Here is an 18,642-nt window from a genome sequence, read left to right on the forward strand (position 1 = left end):
TGAAATGCATAGAGATTATGAAACTTTCCAATACTTGGTTTAACAGAAACTCAAAGCTGGTTTAACGCGCAAGATGTGAAATACATTAGAATTGTTGAGCTGCAAATGGGTTTAGAACATTGTTAAGAATTGTCATCATCCCAATTCAGAATATCAGATGTTTGCTTACTGACCCCCTTCGTACCTAACTGTAATCAACACATAGTTGACTCATCTCGCTAGATGAAAAAGCATACAGGTGTCACGTAGCAGATATTTCTGTAATCACATATAAACTTTATGCAATTAATCAAAACTAATATCATTTACAAAATACCTTGGAAGAACTGTAACAAACACTACATTGAACACACAGGCAGAAAACTAGCCACCAGGATATATGAACATCAACCAGTTACAAAAAAAAGACCCACTCTCACCAGTATCTTTACATACTGATGAGGAAGGACACCACTTCAACTGGGACAACACATCCATCCTAGGAGAAGCCAAATAGAGACACACATGAAAATTCCTAGAAGCATGGCATTCCAACCAGAACTCTACTAACAAACACATTGACTTGAATCCCACTTACCAACCTCTGAGAAAAACAGGAAATGACATCACCGCAGGAAATGACATTGCCAACCCAAGGAAACCTAAGCACACAAATAAAACGTTGGCCATACCACAAGTGCTTCCCAAGAGGCTCACTGATGATGTTACCTAGTATAGTGACAAAATGTCTGAAAGCAAACCTTCCAGCTCAGTGAGGAAACTTACATCCAGTTTATGCAGACACAGTGATTGCTGTCTTATCTCAGTTGCTAGTATTCTTGTTTCCCAAAGCTATCCTTGGGAGGGCTTCAGGGGCCAGGGACAAATTACACTGTGTGGGCACTCCACACGCCCTGGAGAAAATCATGAAAGCTTGGCTCTCCAGTGTTTCCTTCCATTCTGCAAACCAAAGTCTCCAAGTCCCTACAGATGTCTGTGGTAACAATGCAGGCTTCTCAAAGCACAAGACCTAAAGTGGTCCCCTGGTTCATCTTCCCTAGCTTCTCATTTTGAACTGGTAACCTCTGCTGACATTGTTAATGGTGTTGTGTTATTGCCCATTCCGATCCTTCCTGTGATCTCTGAAGATTCCATTGCACTATTCGAAGAAAAACAATAAAGACTCCAACCACCCTCCCTCACACACTGACCTTGTAGATTAATTGATCAGTTACCTTACTGCTGTCTGTAGAACTTTGCTGTTTACAAAATGATTGCTATTTATCAACATAACTCTAATAATTTCACAGCACAAGTGCTTTGGAATGTTTGTGAAGAATGTGACAATGTCTTCTAGAACATAGAACACTTCAGCGCAGTACAGGCCCTTCATCCCTTAATGTTGCACGCCCTATGAAACCAATCTGAAGGCTTGCTAACCTACACTATTCCATTCTTGTCTATATGTTTATCCAATAACTATTTAAATGCCCGTAAAGTTGGCGAGGCTACTACAGTTGCAGGCAGTGCATTCCACTACTACTGAGACACTATACAGGCAACAAGCTACCTCTGACATCTGTCCTATATCCATTGCACCTCAGTTTGAAGCTATGCCCCCTCATGCTAACCAATACCATCCAAGGAAAAAGGCTCTCACTGCCCACCCTATCTAACCCTCTGATTATCTTATATGTCTCAATTAAGGCACCTCCCAACCTTATTCTCTCCAACGAAAACAGCATCAAGTCCTCAACCTTTCCTCATCAGACTTTCCCTCCATACCAGGCAACATCCTAGTAAATTTCCTCTGAACCCTTTCCAAAGTTTCCATATCCTTCCTATAATGCGTGACTAGAACTGCATGCAATACTCCAAGTGCGGCCGCACCAGAGTTTTGTGCAGCTGCAGCATGACCTCATGGTTCCAAAATCTGATCCCTCTACTAATAAAAGCTAACACACCGTATGCCTTCTTAACGGCCTTATCAACCTGGCTGGCAATTTTCAGGGATCTATGTACATGGACACTGAGATCTCTCTGCTCATCTACACTCCCAAGAATCTTACCATTCACCCAGTACTCTGTATTCCTGTTACTCCTACGAAACAGAATAATGTACACTTTTGTACATTAAACTCCATTTGCCAACTCTCAGCCTAGCTCTGCAGCTTATCTACGTCCCTCTGTAACCCATGACATCCTTCGGCACTTTCTGCAACTTTATCCACGACCTTAGTGTCATCTGCAAATCTACTAACCCATCCTTCTACGCCCTCATCCAGGTCGTTTATAAAAATGACAAACAGCAGTGGACCTAAAACAGATCCTTGCGGTACACCCCTAGTAACTGGACTCCATAATGAACATTTCCCATTTCAATAAATGAACATTCCTCCTGTAAATGGCTGAGCTACTTTGTGGAACTCAGCATAGCAAATTGCTTCTAAACAGTTTTGAGCACATTTTTCTCACCAGAAGCCATCTTATCGGCACTGCCTCTTTTGGAGAAAGCAATCTTTTGAGATTGGGAAGTCCCTAAACCTTCAGATATATTTATCACAATATACTTCTGCTTTCAAAATAATGTTTTTCTTTCCAATGTGAAAATACTAATTACTGTCTCCTGCACTATCAAAAGCCAATGTCCATCAAAGGAAGCAATTGTAGAACTGTTCTGCCAGGTAAGAAAACACAGTACACCAAAAAGTAGCCAGTAAAGCCTTCATAGTCACTATGAAAGTTGGAAAAACAACACCAATGTTTCCAACAAGCTGCAGGTCAGGTGGCCCCTGTCTATACTATCCAAGCCATGACCGATCACCCTAATGTGATGTTTCTTCATTCAGAAATTTTGAAACTCTGAACAAACTAGTCCAGCTATACCTTCTTGATGATTTTGCCTCTAATGAGTGTAAGTTGTTGGAGGTTTCTACAGTTTTGTTTCAACAGCCGAAACAAGCTTATATTTCATCGCACTGTTCCATATTCTATAACGATAAATTCAATAGATTCTTTTTTGGTATAAGCACTCATGGTGAGTCAGCATGCTGACCAACTCAAGCCTGTTCTATAAAATGATGTTGCCAGGGAAAGTATTACTATGTGGTGTATTATATAGTCATACAGCATGGAAACAGACCCTTCGGTCCAACCAGTCCATGCCAACCATAATCCCAAACTAAACTAGTCCCATCCACATGCTCCTAGTCCATACCGCTCCAAACCTTTCCTATCCATGTACTTACCCAAATGTCTTTTAAATGCTGTAATTATACCAGCATTCACCACTTCATTCCACACACAAACCACCCTCTGTGTAAAATAAATTTGCTCCTTGTGTCTTTTTAAAATCTTTCTCACCCTAGTCTTGAAATCACCCATCCTAGGGAAAAGATGCTTACCATTAACCTAACCTATACCACTCATCATTTTATAAGGTTGCCTCTCAACTGCATTGGAGGCACGGTAGCACAGTGGTTAGTACTGCTGCCTCACAGCACCAGAGACCCAGGTTCAATTCCCGCCTCAGGCAACTGTCTGTGTGGAGTTTGCATATTCTCCCTGTCTGCGTGGGTTTCCTCCAGGTGCTCCGGTTTCCTCCCACAGTCCAAAAATGTACAGGTTAGGTGAATTGACCATGCTAAATTGCCCGTAGTGTTAGATGTAGGGGACTGGGTCTGGGAGGGTCGGTGTGGACCTGATGGGCCGAAGGGCCTGTATCCACTCTGTAAGAAATCTATATCTAACCTCCTACGCTCCAGTGAGGACTGCAGATGCTGGAGATCAGAGTCGAAAAGTGTGATGCTGGAAAAACACAGCAGGTCAGGCAGCATCCAAGAAGCAGGGCAATTAATGTTTCAGGCATAAACCCTTCATCAGGAATGTTGGGGGGCAGGGAGCACTGAGTGATAAATAGGGTGGGGGTGGGGATGGGGGTGGGGATGGGGATGGGGATGGGGATGGGGATGGGGCTGGGGGAAGGTAGCTGGGAAGGTGATAGGTAGATACAGGTGAGGGGTGATTGTGATAAATCAGAGGAGAGCGTGGAGCAGATTGGTGGGAAGGAAGATGGACAGATGGGACAATTCAAGTGGACGGTGCTGAATTGGGATGAGGTAGGGGGAGGGAAGATGAGGAAACTGGTGAAGTCAATGTTGATGCCGTGTGGTTGGAGAGTCCTAAGGCAGAAGATGAGGCGTTCTTCCTTCAGGCGTCAAGTGGCTTGGATTTGGCAGTGGAGGAGGTCCATTGGAGAAGAAAAAACTAGACTATGGCTGAAGTACATGCACAAAGTCCAATCTTACTGCTGAAAGTAAACTTCAAGGATGGAGTTTTACACTCAGCATCACAATTGCTGCTTTCAGATGGATGTATAAATTATTCTTGCAGCTCACAACATCTCCCCTTTACCATCTTTGGCAAGGTATCTATTATTTGTATATTAATAAGCAGGGTGAACAAATCTGCAGAGTCAAACTATTGAGCAGAAGTGTTCAGCATACCAGAAATCAGAGTACCTGATTGATATCCCCACCTCTTTTCCTCCTTGACACCTGATAGAATAGATTTATTTTAAAACTTTGTTAAGCACGGATGTGGTGAACAGGCCCAATTTACAGCTGTCAGAGAAAGATGTATAATCAATTGCCATCCATCAGTCAATGACTCAATGGTTAGCAAACTGGTCAGTAAATTCAATACAATCTGAACATCAAGAAAACAGCTACAAACAAAAAAATTACAAACGGATTTATTCACTGCTGAAACTGGTGTTGGCTTCATTCCAAGGGAATTTTTCTGGTTCTCAGAAGACTCCAGATTGCATCTTCATTGCAGCTGTGCATACTGCATGTGAGATGAACAGTAGCAAGTGAGCTCATAATACCATGTGTAGTCAATGAGTTAAATGACAATGAGTTTCTTGTTCTTGCAGTATAATATATATTGGACAGTGCATTCTTTATTTCTTTTATTGCTTCCCATCCTCAACCTTTCTCTCTCCTTTCTTGAATGCAGGGATTCAAAGCAAAGCATTGATATGGTTCTATATGGCTCCAAAAGCACTGGCAACCATCCACGACCTCATTTAATTGACCCCTTTTCTGCTTCAGTAGGGCATAAAAATAAGATAGCTATTAACAGAGCGAATGAAGAAATTACAAGAAATTTCTTTACACAATACAGTACTCAAAGCTTGGTACCAATGGGAGTGGTTGAAATAGATGATACTGTTATATTTAAGGGGATGCTTGGTACAAACATGAAGACGTAGGAATAAAGAGGGTTGCGAGAAGAAATTAGAGAAGGAAGAGAGGTCTAGTGGAATACTGGCATAGAGAGGGAGTTGGTTAGCTCAGTTGGCTGAATGGCTGGTTCGTAATGCAGAAGTGATGCTGACAGCACAGGTTTAATTGCTGCACCAGCTGAGGTTACCATTAAAGACTCTTCTTCTCACTTTCTCCCCTTGCCTGAGACGTGGCAACGTCTCAGGTTAAATCACCTCTCTTTACTGACAAGGTGACCCTATGGTCCAAAAGAACTATGGCATCTTTAGGTACAGACCAGTTGGGTTGAGTGGCCTGTTTCTGCATTTTAGAATGTCATGATCTATATTGGATAAATAGGGATGGAAGTATCCCTAGCAATGCATAAAGGAAACATTTGTTCAAAACAGGGAAACATTGTTGAACATGTAAAAAACTGCTTGGAATCTTCAAAGTGTTAAAATTGATCAGTTAGTGACATAATAGTTCACTGCTTTACACAAAAGTCTATTGGGCAGAACTACTCTCGCTTCCCAATATAAAATGATGGTGCAACAGCATATTAATATTCATTCAGGAATGTACCACTTGTTGTTATGTATTTTCAGAAACAACTCACAAAGGGCCTATTGTCAGAGCTGCAGTACAGACAGAAGCGAGTAAAGTAACAGCAAACTGTTATCTTCAAAGGTAGTCCACACAGCTAGGCTATAGAGAGATGGTTCTATTTGCTTGAGCCATGAATTTTTTTTCACTGTGTTACGCCAACTCTTGGAAATTTAGCCTCGACATTGGTTTCAGGTTGCAGCGAATGCAATTACACAACAGAGATAAGTCTGACAAGTATACATAACAAGAAAGTTATCTAGTATTAAACAAAAAATCAAAATAAAGCTAAAGAGAAGACGGTGTTTTGTAGTTTGCTTCCAAATCATGAATTTAAAGCCATGCTATATTTATTTGATTAATCTTTCTAATGCTTAATAAGAACTCCAGAGCATGAGAAATAAAAGGAGTAGGCCTCATGGCTACTTAACCTGCTTGGTCATTGACTGAGCTTTGATCCAGCTCCACTTTCTTTCTGATCCTCCCACATAGGTGAATATTTCAAGCTTGTTCTTTATTTTCTCTCACAGTATATTTCACATCCACACTGTACTGTTTGGTCAGAAGAGCCAAACTCAGCCTCCTAAATTACAGTAAAAAAATTGCCCTTGCCCCAGAAGACCGCAGGTCAACTCTCTTTCATTAGAGATAGATGACCATTGGTAAGTTTAACCTGAGGGTCACCATGCCTCAGGCGAAGGAAGAGATTCAAAAAGCAGAACATTAATGACAATAAATGCTCCTCTACCCTTTAGGACACTTGCCTAGAAGAGGAACTTGTATCTCCCTGTTCTTCGAAAGATAGCACAACACCAAGTCTACAAAATCTGTACTGTAGGAAAAGTAACAGTATGACCAACATTGAGGTGGTGCACTGGAATTTAATGAAGGTGGCCTGATGCCCACTATAAAACTGGTGACACCAAGCCCCCTCCCTCCTACCTGATCTCCAGTAGTTCCAAGAAAACTGTCCCTAATTGGCAGTAGGAAGTGTGTTGCTAAGGCTTCTGACTGAATAGGGAGCATTTATTGCTTGCTACACTGCATCCCCTGTGCCCCCCATCTATAGAAATACCATCACAAAGATGCTCTCTAGTTAGTGAGTTTTGAGAAGATTTGTAGCTCAGGTTGAGGTTCTGGATGTAAGTTTGCTCACTAGGCTGGAAGGTCCATTTTCAGACATTTTGTCACCATACTAGGTAGCATCATCAGTGAGCCTCCAGTGAAGCACTGGTGTTATGATCCCCTTTCTATTTATGTGTTTCCTTGGGTTGGTGATGTCATTGCCTGTTCTTTTTCACAGAGGGTGGTAAATGGGGTCCAAGATGTGTTTGTTTTTAGAATTCTGGTTGGAATGTCATGCTTCTAGGAATTCTTGTGTGTGTCTCAGTTTAGCTTGTCCTCAGATGGATGTGTTGTCTCAGTCAAAGTGGTGTCTTTCCTCATCTATATGTATGGATACTAATGATAAGTGGGTCATGTCTTTTTGTGGCTATTTTCTGCCTGTTTGTCCGATGTAGTGTTTGTTATAGTTCTTTCAAGGTATTTTGTAAACGACATTAGCTTGTTGCCTGTATAGTGTCTTGCAAGTTCATTAGCTGCTGTTTTAGTGTGTTGGTGGGTTTGTGGGCTACCATGATGCCAAGTGGTCTGAGTAGTCTGGCAGTCATTTCTGAGATGTCTTTGATGTAAGGGAGAGTGGCTAGGGTTTCTGGACGCGTTTTGTCTGCTTGTTTGGGTTTGTTACTGAGAAATCAGCGGACTGTGTTCTTTTGGTACCTATTCTTTTTGAATATGCTGAATAGGTGATTTTCCTCCGTTCTGTGTAGTTCCTCTGTGCTGCAGTGTGTGGTGGCTCATTGAAATACTGTTCTAATGCAGCTTCATTTGTGGATGTTGGGATGATTGCTTCTGTAGTTCAATATCTGGCATAAATTCACAAAAGAGGGGGAAACCAACAATAAACTGCCATTCCTAGATGTCACAGTAGAGCGAACAGCCAATGGGGAATTTCAAACCAGCGTCTACAGAAAACACCACATATGGACTAAGTACTGAACTACAGAAGCAATCATTCCAACACCCACAAACAAAGCTGCATTAGAGCATTATTTCAATGAGCCACCACACACTGCAGCACAGAAGAACTACGAAGAGCAGAGGAAAATCACCTATACAGCGTATACCCAATGAACATAGGCAAAAGTGAGGACTGCAGATGCTGGAGATTAGAGTGAAGAGTGTGGTGCTGGAAAAGCACAGCAGGTCAGGGACCATCCGAGAAGCAGGAGAATTGATTTTTCAGGCAAAAGCCCTTCATCAGGATGATGACCCGAAACATTGATTCTCCTGCTCCTCGAATGCTGCCTGACCTGCTGTGCTTTTCCAGCATCACACTCTCAACCCAATGAACACAGTCCACCGATGTCTCAGCAAAAAACCTAAACAAGCAGACAAAATACATCCAGAAATCCTAGCCACTCTTCCCTATATCAAAGACATCTCAGAAATGACTGCCTGACTACTCAGACCCCTTGGCATCATGGTAGCCCACAAATCCATCAACAAACTAAAACAGCAGCTAATGAACTTAAAAGGTCCTATACAGACAACAAGCAAAAAGAACGTCAATTACAAAATACCTCGCAAGAACTGTAATAAACACTACATCAGACAAACAGGCAGAAAACTAGCCACCAGGGTATATGAACATCACCTAGCCACAAAAAGACATGTCCCTCTATCACTAGTATCCTCACATACAGATGAGGAAGGACATTACTTCAACTGGGACAGCACATCCATCCCAGAACAAGCCAAACAGAGATATGCACGAGAATTCCTAGAAGCATGGCATTCTATCAATAAACACATCGAATTGGAACCCATTTACCACTCGCTGAAAAAAAGAACAGGAAATGACACCACCACAAGGAAACCTACATACATACATAGGTAGCACGTCATAACACCGGTTCTTTACCTGGTATGTTACCTAGTATGGTGATGAAATGTCTGAAAACTAATCTTCCTGCTCAGCGAGCAAACTTACATCACTGCTCTCTGTTGAGCAGTGAGAGTGGTGGCTGTTGTTGGTAATATGGTTGGGCCTACACCAGAATTTATCATCGCTGCCCTAGAAAAGGATTAGGGCAAGACTGGGTCATGGCGAGGGGGTCATAGGTGAGAGTATGGGGAGGGGTGAAACACAGGGATTGAGGACAGAGTTTGGGAGTGGGGGGGGGTGACTCTGAGCAGAACTCTCCTTTCCAATTCTATGTCCCTCAATCGAGCACTGTGTCTTTAAACAAGGGTACACCCATCCCATCCCAACCCATCCCAACCCATCCCATCCCATCCCATCCCATCCCTAAAAAGAAGGCTGAAGTAAACCCAACAGGATTTATTTGTTCCCCACCCCTCCACTGAGTCCCCCCACCCTTAAGTGTGCATCAATTATCCATTTAAGGGCCTCAATTGATGTCTGATTAGGCAAGTCACATGGAAGCCTTTCCACCCTAAGCTTAATGGGGAGGCGGTAGGGGTAGAATTCATGTCCTGTCCAATTGCAACCTCATCTCCAAATCTGCCATTGCAGTTGTGAGGGTACAATCTACCCCAGGATTCAAATTAAAAACTCCCACTAGCTAAGAGGTGTAGTGTTAAATGTGCCATTAAAATGGTGTGCAGCTTTCACTATTTCGAGATGCCCTTAAGTGCTTTACAGACAAAAGAAGCACTATTGAAGTCTTATAAGTAGCAAACACACCAAATTGTTCACAGGAAGGTCAGACAACCACCAATGTAATATTGACCAGATTCTTTGCTTTGATGAGACTGGTTGTGATTTAAGTATGCATCAAGACATTAGGGAGAACTCTCCTGTCCTTTGAAATAGTGTCATGGAGTCTTTTGCATACACTTGTCAGGGAAGTTGGGGCCCTAGATTTAACGTCTTACCTGAAGCTGCGCCCCCCCCAGCAGTGCAGTGCTCCCTTAGTACTACATTGACCTTTCAGCCTCTATTATTTGCACAGTCTCCAGAGTGGGAATTGAACCCAGAACTTTCGGAGAATGCTAGCAACTGAGTTACTGATCCAACCTTCTGACATTAATGGATGCGCTGCATTTAAAAGTTAAAAAACAGATATAGCATTTGAAGTCCTTGCGCTGAATTTGACCAAAAATTGTCTGTGTCAATTTTGATGAGTTTCATGCAGGATTTCTCTCTTACTGTGTTTTCCCCAACTGTAAGTTGCATTACTATACATCAATGCCTCTATGGTGCCTCAGTCATCATATTTTCCACTCCTGGTACTGACTCTGTCTTTAAGGCCCAGCCATGCACCTGAGTCAAGTACTGGCAGTCTGCCATGCATGGTTCCTAGTCAATTTGCCCAGACATGTCAAGACGGGAGAAATTGACCCCCAGCTTTGCCAACGGAACTTTGAGGTCAAGGTGAACTGTGTTGTCAGGCTCATGCAGTGGGCCCTGAGAAATTGGCACCTGGTGTTCCAAATAGAGGGCTGAAGGAGAATGCATTGAGCTGGAATACCAGGTTAGTCCTCTGGCATGCATGTAGGGAATTGTTGCCATTTACTTTCTATCTGATGGGTGGGGTGATAGGAAATTGCATATTCATGAGACAACATGATATTATAATGGGGATGCTATTGCATGTAAAAAAGCTCCTGCTGCTCACGAGCAAGAATCTTGTCTTGCCATTCCACATGGATGAAAACGGGACTTTCTGCTCTCGATATTGGCAATTCCATTTATTTTACCAATTTCATGCGACTCTCCCAAGTTTTTCGCCAATATCAGCTGTTGAGAGTACAGATGGCAAAGTGGATTGGATAAGAGGAACTCAGAAACTTCCTCATCATGCTCAATGTAGAAATGTCTGACCTTTTGGAACCAGAGTCAGATTTGTGCAGCATAATTGATGCATTGTCCAGAAGTAATAAAAGCTTGTTTACAAATCCTCTTCCAAGTCACACACCATCCTGATTTGGAATTATATTGCCATTCCTTTGGTGTCACTAGGTTAAGATCCTGAAACTCCCTTCCTAGCAGCATTGTGGGTAGATTATATGAATTGCAACACTTCATTTACTACCACCTTCTCCTGGCAAATTAGGGGTGGGCAATAAATGCAACACTAGATTCAACATCACTGTTACAAAGTAATGTTTCCACATTTATTGGAGAGACTATTTCCCTCACACAATTTCATTTTTCTGTTACATAACCCAACAGGATAACAGTTTTTCTGTAATGGCAGAAAGATCAGAAATATCCAATGCACAATGTCATCATAATTTAGAATGCTAAAATATTACACTGATTCCTTCTTATCTCAGTTTTGCCAATATTCCTGATTTATTCCAGGGTCAAGCAATTTTCATTGTTTTTTAAATGCTTACTATTCTATACAAGAACATTAAATATGCAGAAAACTGCATGTTTACATTTTCAGGATGGTTTGCAAGCATTGGAATTTCAAAGAATTACAAGAATTTGCAGGTTTGGAAATGAATTGTACATTTTTCATTTACAGTGATGAAAGAAAAGCAATCCTATGAATGCTACTCCCCTGTTACCACTTACTTTCACTGACAGTTATGTATTTACATACAGCTTACAAATTAACAGCTACATTCAACCCTCAGGTGATCTTACTGCACTCTCACTCAAGTAGCTACTCTCAAAAGGGCCATTCAATGCAAAGGTGGAAAATGCTATAAGGAGAACTCAAAAGGCGTGGCTATGTCCCAACAGTGAAAGGATGGCTCCATTGTAGGACTTTTCATGAGAAAGCCTTTCAGCGAACTGGATGGAGAGGAGGTTGATATAAACTTTCTGCCTTCTCCCTCTATGTTGGAGAAATTTGCTGCTGTTTCCTCAGGCCTACCAATGCTTTCTATTTGGCAGGAGCAAATTATTGCAGATACCGGAATCTGCACTGAAAACAAAAAAAATGCTCGGGATTGCAGCTGGTCTCGCGGCATCCATGGAGATAAAGAGTAAGAGCTGATGGAGACCGATCTGGACTTGAAACATTAGCATGCTTTCTCTCCATGATGCTGCCTGACTTTCTATTTGGCAACCTGGGAAGTAGCAGTAACTGGGCTGACCAGATGGTGAACCTGCTTGGGACGTTTGCTTAGGGCGGCACGGTGGCACAGTGGTGAGCACTGCTGCCTCACAGCGCCAGAGACCCGGGTTCAATTCCTGCCTCAGACGACTGTCTGTGTGGAGTTTGCACATTCTCCCCGTGTCTTGCATGGGTTTCCTCCGGGTGCTCCAGTTTCCCTCCACAGTCCAAAAATGTGCAGGTTAGGTGAACTGGCTATGCTAAATTGCCCATAGTGTTAGGTGAAGGGGTAAATGTAGGGGAATAGGTCTGGGTAGGTTGCGCTTCGGTGGGTCGTTGTGAACTTGTTGGGCCGAAGGGCCTGTTTCCACACTGTAAGTAATCTAATCTATTCTTCGTCACATGGAGTTCTAAGGCGAAAGCAAGTCTAAGCACTCAACCATTTCACTTATTTTAGATGGATTCACTGAGGAGAAATTCCTCACTCTCAGCATCCTGGTGGGTTGTTCACCATTGATCAGAATCACAACTGGAGCAGCAATATAAATGCCATGACTGGATAATGCAGACCAGAGACTAGGTGGTTCACATCCATGATTTTCCAAAGTTTGTTAACTAATGGCAAAGGCAAAACTCAGGAGAAAACGGAATGGATGCAGTTGCAACAACATTCAAGAAGCTCAACACCAGCTTATTTTGATCAGGATCCCTTTTATCAGCTTAAACATTCACTCACTTAATTATTGGACATACCACAGACACAGAGTGTACCTGCTACAGGATGCAATGTGGAGAGTCACTGAAGATCTCTCTACGACAAGTTACACAGGACACTGATTTGGTCATGTATGGCTGTTCATATTTACTATCGTCAAATCCTGGAACTTCCTTTTCTACAGCAAAGTGCAAGAATGTTTGTTGCATGGGTTGAAATACTTCAAAAGAAAGTGGCTCATTAGCACCTTCTCACAGCCAATTGGCAGAATTTTGCATTTCACTTCAATTGCTGCCTTCCAAAATTGGTCAAAGGGGAGGTTGAGCTTCCTGTTAGATCAAGGGACCAGGTTAACCAGGATGGAGGATAGAAAACAGACACAGAGTTACTCTATCACTTCTTCATTTTGCAACATTTCTGAAATGTTTCACTAGAAGTGAGGTTAGATTCTTGATTACCAAGAGATGAAACATGAATGCAGCGTTGAGGTTAAAATCCGATCAATCAAGATCTTATTGAACGGCAGAACAGGCTTAAAGGGCCAAATGGCCTATTCTTGTTCCTTTTACATATGTTTGTGTGCATGTCTTGTGGTAGAAACATACACAATAGCAATGTTTAAGAGGTATCTTGACACATGCAAAAAGTGGCAGGGAAAGGAGGGATATGTACTGCAGAGAGGAGAAAGGTTTTTAATTTAGAAAGGTATCATGTGCTGGCACAGGATTGGTGGGTTGAAGGGCCTGTTCCTGTGCTGTAGTGTTCTTTGTGGATTTACATGCCCCCTAAATCCATTCCTAAAGCTCCTGCAGGGTTCCCTTCTGACATTTTCCTCTCCGAAAATTTTCCCTTCTCCAGCAGCCCACAACAGATGTTTCCCATTCTCAAAACAACCCTTGTCTCAGTGTTATTCCCTGCTCTAATCTTAGATCCTGGTCTACAGTTCAATTCGGCACTTTGTGCACATTCCTGTCCTGCTTGTCATTTTTTTTTACAACACAGTACACATAATAGAAAACATAGTTTTTCTTTTAAACTGAAGTTAAGAATAAGTTATGTTGTTTTGGGTAAGTTTATCATTGAAGTACATTTTACTACTTGCTATACTTTACAAGCATAAATTGTGCACAAATTTTATTTCAAACTAACGCAGATTAATGGAATTAGTATACTTATCCTCTATAATCTGTATATATTAATAAATAGGGATAACAAATTGTTTTTAACATCCCACTTTGAATGTTAAATTTAATTGACTAATGCTCAGGGTGTAGCGATTACAAGACAAATGACAATTGCATTCAGAAGTGAAACAATTAAAACTTTAGAAGTGAAGGGCCATGAAAGTATAATAATTACTGTTGACACAATCCATTTATCATTTACCCAATTAATCAGAACAATTGGCCCTTTAAAATGAAACAAACCTGAATACAATAAATCCATTTCCAAAAATAATGATTTTAAACAGAACGATTAAATCTAAATTTGCGGAATTCAATAAGAACTTTCAAGTTAAAGTTACATGCATTCTGTAATGTTTTTTAACAAACTACATACCTTGCTCATAAAGCATTTTCATGCTGGCTCCTTTATAGGCAACTAGGTTGTTGAGAAGTAATACCACACTTTGCTTGGCAGTGCCTAGTACACTGTCCTGCTGGTCCTGTGAATCAAATAAACACGTGATAGCGTGAAACACAAAAAAAATACAAATGCAACCTCAAGAGTCTGATAACAAAAAGCATACTATAATATTTATAGAATAATGGCATGGCAGTAATGGAAAGCAGACAACTTTAGTGTGACAATACAGCAATATATGTAAGGGTCGTCAACAACAGCCATGGACCAAGTTGCCACTAATTTTATGTCCAGAAGTCAATCTTTTATCATTATTCGCTGGCAGGATATGGACATTGCTGGCTGGTCAGCATTTGTTGCCTGTCCTTAGTTGTCCTTGAGAAGGTGGTTGTGAGCTGCCTTCTTGAACTGCTGCAGTCAGGTGCTACAAGTAGACCCACAATACTCTGAGAGAGGAAATTTCAGGATGGTGAATGGCTTGGAGGAGAACTGGTAGGTGGTGGTGTTCCCGTGCATCCACTGTCCTTGTCCTTCTAGATGGAAGTAGTTGTTAGTTTGCAAGGTCATGTCTAAGGATCTTTGAATTTCTGCAGTGCACCTTGTAGATTGTACAAATGCTGCTACTGAGCATCAGTGTGGCTGGTGTGGGCCTGGTGCCAATCAAGCAGATTGCTTTGTCCTGGATGGTGTCAAGCCTCTTGAGTGATGTTGGAGCTGCACCCATTCAGGCAAGTGGAGAGTATTCCATCACCAACCTGACTTGTACCTTGCAGATGATGCACAGGCTTTGGGAAGTCAGGAGATGAATTAGTTGCTGCTGTATTCCTAGCCTCTGAGCTGCTCTTGTAAGCCACTGCATTTATATGGTGATTTCAGTTGAGTTTCTGGTCAATGATAACCCCCACCGGACAATGACCATAGACGGAACTATCTTCACAAGGTCTTGTTCAATACAGAGCTCAACACGAGCTTCAAGAGCTGCCATATAGGGTTAGTGATTATAACTGGTGATTATAACTGCTTGCTGCGGCCTGAAACTTAGTTGCAATTCCTGGGTGTAAAGTTGCAATACTGATCAATTGAGGGGAATGCTATAGAGCAGCAACTTGCCTTGCCATTAGCTCATACCGCAGCAAGTACACTCATCAACAACTAAACAAATGATGTGTGCTCAATCTCTTGGTAACTTGGCTGGTTGGTGTGTCACCCTTGTAGCACAAATTTCCATTACATTTTTTTTGACCATCAATTCTTCATCCCTTCTCTCTTCAAATTTGACAAAGTTCACGAATTGGCTTCTGGATCCTTTCAAAGTCTTCCAGCCTTTGTATCCCTTATTCCAACATTTCCTTTTAATTACCTCCTTCCATGTAAATTTTACTGCCACACAGATTCCAACTCCCACCACCAATGAGTTTCCTGAACTCATCTAAATTTACAGTATTCAAGGCAAATGAACTAAAGTGCCAAGGTGAGCGCAAACAGCATATTTTGATTTGAGCGTAAATAAAATCCCCATTCATCACTTGGCTCTGAGGCATACCAATACTGTACATTCAAAGCCATAATATTATTAAGAAAGAGGGCAGAAATACACTAATTATTTGGGTTGAGTTAAAAAAACTAAGATTGCAATATTAAACCTTTGTAGTTTGAGGACATGCAATGGATTTGTCTCAATAGATCAATGGATTTATTGCCAAAGTTAAAAAATGTGGAGAGTGTTAGCCTAAAGGCATGCTCCAAGACTTATTAATGTTCACTACAAAATCAGAGGACATAGATCGAGTTTACAAATTCCCAGATGGATAATTATTGGTCTCAAGTGGTCTACTGGAGATCCAAGATTTGGGAGGATTTTTCCATAGTCAGACTTAGAATAGAAGTGGAGAATGGATCCATCCTGCTTACTTTTACATAGCAATGACTCACTGGATTGCAGAACAGCTGCACTGGCAGACCCCTGGCAAAAATGAATCAGTCTGTACTTTCAGAAAGATCATGGTGAGCGACAGAAAAATAATCACTAAGAAAAATTGGCAACAAGAACAACTTGCATTTACACAGTATGCTTAACATGAAGAAATGTCTCCAGTGCTTTGTGGAAGCATTATCTGGCTTGGTCTATATGTGATTCTAAACTAACAGTAATGTAGTTGACTCGTAATGCCCTCTAAAATGGCCTATCAAACCACTCAGTTCAAGGACACTTAGGGGTGGTCAACAATGCTGGTCTTGCCAACGACATCCACATCCCATATAATAATGAACAACAATTGATGTGGTTGAACAAGAAGATATTAGGAGAGCTGATTAAAAGCTTACCTGAAGAGGTAGGCTTTAGTTGGATGTTAAAGAAAGAGAAAGAGATAGAAAGACAGAGAGGATTAGGGAGGAAATTTAAGATACTACTGCTTAGAAAACTCTAGGTATAGTTACCTATGGTGGACACAATTTAGGAACACCTGACCCTTACATTACCAGTCTCTATACAGGTTAATAGAAGTTGCCAATTATAACCACTCTGTGATGTTTAGACCTCTCTGATTTCCTTGCAGGTTTTGTTCCTCTACATCTTTTCCACTAGTTGGGAGCCTATAGATTACACCAAACAATGCAATCACAATTCTTTTTATTCCTTAGCTCTAGTTGAATCAAACTCTCTAAAAATTCTTTTCCTCCAGCACTGCAAAGCTCTCCTTAACAAAACACCACTTCCCCTTTTGTTTTCTTGCCTATCTTTTCTTAACGTCTTGTAATCAGAAATATTTAACAACCAGACCTGCCCTTTGAACTAAACTTTTGCTATCATCACATCAAAGCCCACATGGCAAACTGTGCCTGTAACTCTCCAGTCTTATTAACTATACTTTGTACATTCACATACCTGCATTGTAAACATGATTTAGATTTCATTACTTTCTCCCTTACTCCAACTGCATGTATTAATTTATTATTTTCTATTTTAATATTATGTCTCTCACAACATTTTGCGCACCTGGTATATCTTTCTAATATCCTCTCCTAGTTCCCAAACCCTGCTGAAATAATGTAAACCTCTCCTAACAACACTAGTACTGCAAGGGCATCCATGTGCTCTGTCTACAGAATCATACTTTCATTTGTCTCATTTGCGTATCAATTTTTGCTATGGTGAATTGCTTAGTCTGAACTTAGATTTTTTTTTAGTGCTGCTGCAACTGTTCTCATCCAACAGTAGTAGTTTTAACATTCTCACAACTTTTCAGGCTGTACTGTAGAGAAATCTTTGCTGCTCCAATCAATTCTACTTCTCTGCTTCCCCAAACCAAAATATATCAGCCTTAAAATGAGAAGTTAATTATCACTGCCTGCCTGGTTCAATTATCTCCTGCCTTCTCATGCAATATATAGCACAGGTACCGACAAGTTGGGCTAAATGACCTGCTTCTTTATGTTCCATGTAATTTGATACAATATGCTTGATTATGACTCCACAAATGCAACACCATGAGATGATTGACAATGGTTTTACAATACCAAACCTTAAATATAGTTTCATACAGCTCAACAGTGACCTTTTATTTGTGCTCATTATCTAAAGAAGCGTGTTACAGAATTCCAGAAAAATTCACATGAATTAACAGCAAACTTTTATTCTGTGCCATCCAATAAACTTATCTCAAGTGCACAAATGAGTTATTAAGCCAGAGACACCAATGTGTGAGCAGTGCAATGAGCAGTTTCAGTGAAACATCGCTTCCACTGTACTGTGAATGATAATTAAAGTTGAAATTACCATCTTCCACTTGTTTTGTGTGAGGGTTTAGTTTGCTCATTAAAATGTATTGCCTCTAGCACTCAGACTGTGATTGTACACGAATGAATAACAAATATAACTGATTATTCAATGTTGAGTGTATGTGAACTAGGTGTTCTCCTGTGGCATTGCTCACAAAGGAAATTAAAAAAAAAGCATTGATCTGTCATAGTAGTTCAAGCTTAGCAACAGGCCAATCAGCCCGACTGATCCATGATACTATTTATTCCACAGAAGCCTTCTCTTATGGTTTCATCTAACCCTAGTAATATATCCTCTATTCTTATCTTTCTCTTATATTGTATAGTTTCTGCAGGATACTCAAAGTCAAATAGAGGCACTTCGCTAAAGACAATTCCTCCACCTCAAGTCATGATCATGTGAAATCAACTCCACTGGTCTGGACATTGCATCAGCATGCCAAATAATCAGTTTCCGAAGGAAAGTTTTGTTTTACAACTTAAGGATGGCACTTGATTTCAATAAGGGCAGAGAAAACCTGTTAAGGACATTCTGAAGGCAACTGATAATGAGATAAATTGACACCTCTGCATGGGATGAACCTGGTGTAAAGCATGCTAAGTGGTAACATAT

The 18,642-nt window shown here is 41.1% G+C and overlaps 1 protein-coding gene across 5 annotated transcripts in view; it reads right to left on the minus strand.

Moving 5' to 3' along the window:
* The window catches only part of ulk4 (unc-51 like kinase 4), a 495,283-nt gene that overhangs the window by 142,935 nt on the left and 333,706 nt on the right, over positions 1-18,642 (minus strand). For all 5 annotated transcript variants that reach the window (XM_072560398.1, XM_072560394.1, XM_072560397.1 and 2 more), the window contains one exon: positions 14,226-14,331. In XM_072560398.1, coding sequence (XP_072416499.1) covers positions 14,226-14,331 — 106 coding nt within the window. The remainder of the gene's footprint in view (positions 1-14,225; positions 14,332-18,642) is intronic.

This window comes from Chiloscyllium punctatum, chromosome 41 (genome assembly GCF_047496795.1).
Source record: "Chiloscyllium punctatum isolate Juve2018m chromosome 41, sChiPun1.3, whole genome shotgun sequence".
NCBI lineage: Eukaryota > Metazoa > Chordata > Chondrichthyes > Orectolobiformes > Hemiscylliidae > Chiloscyllium > Chiloscyllium punctatum.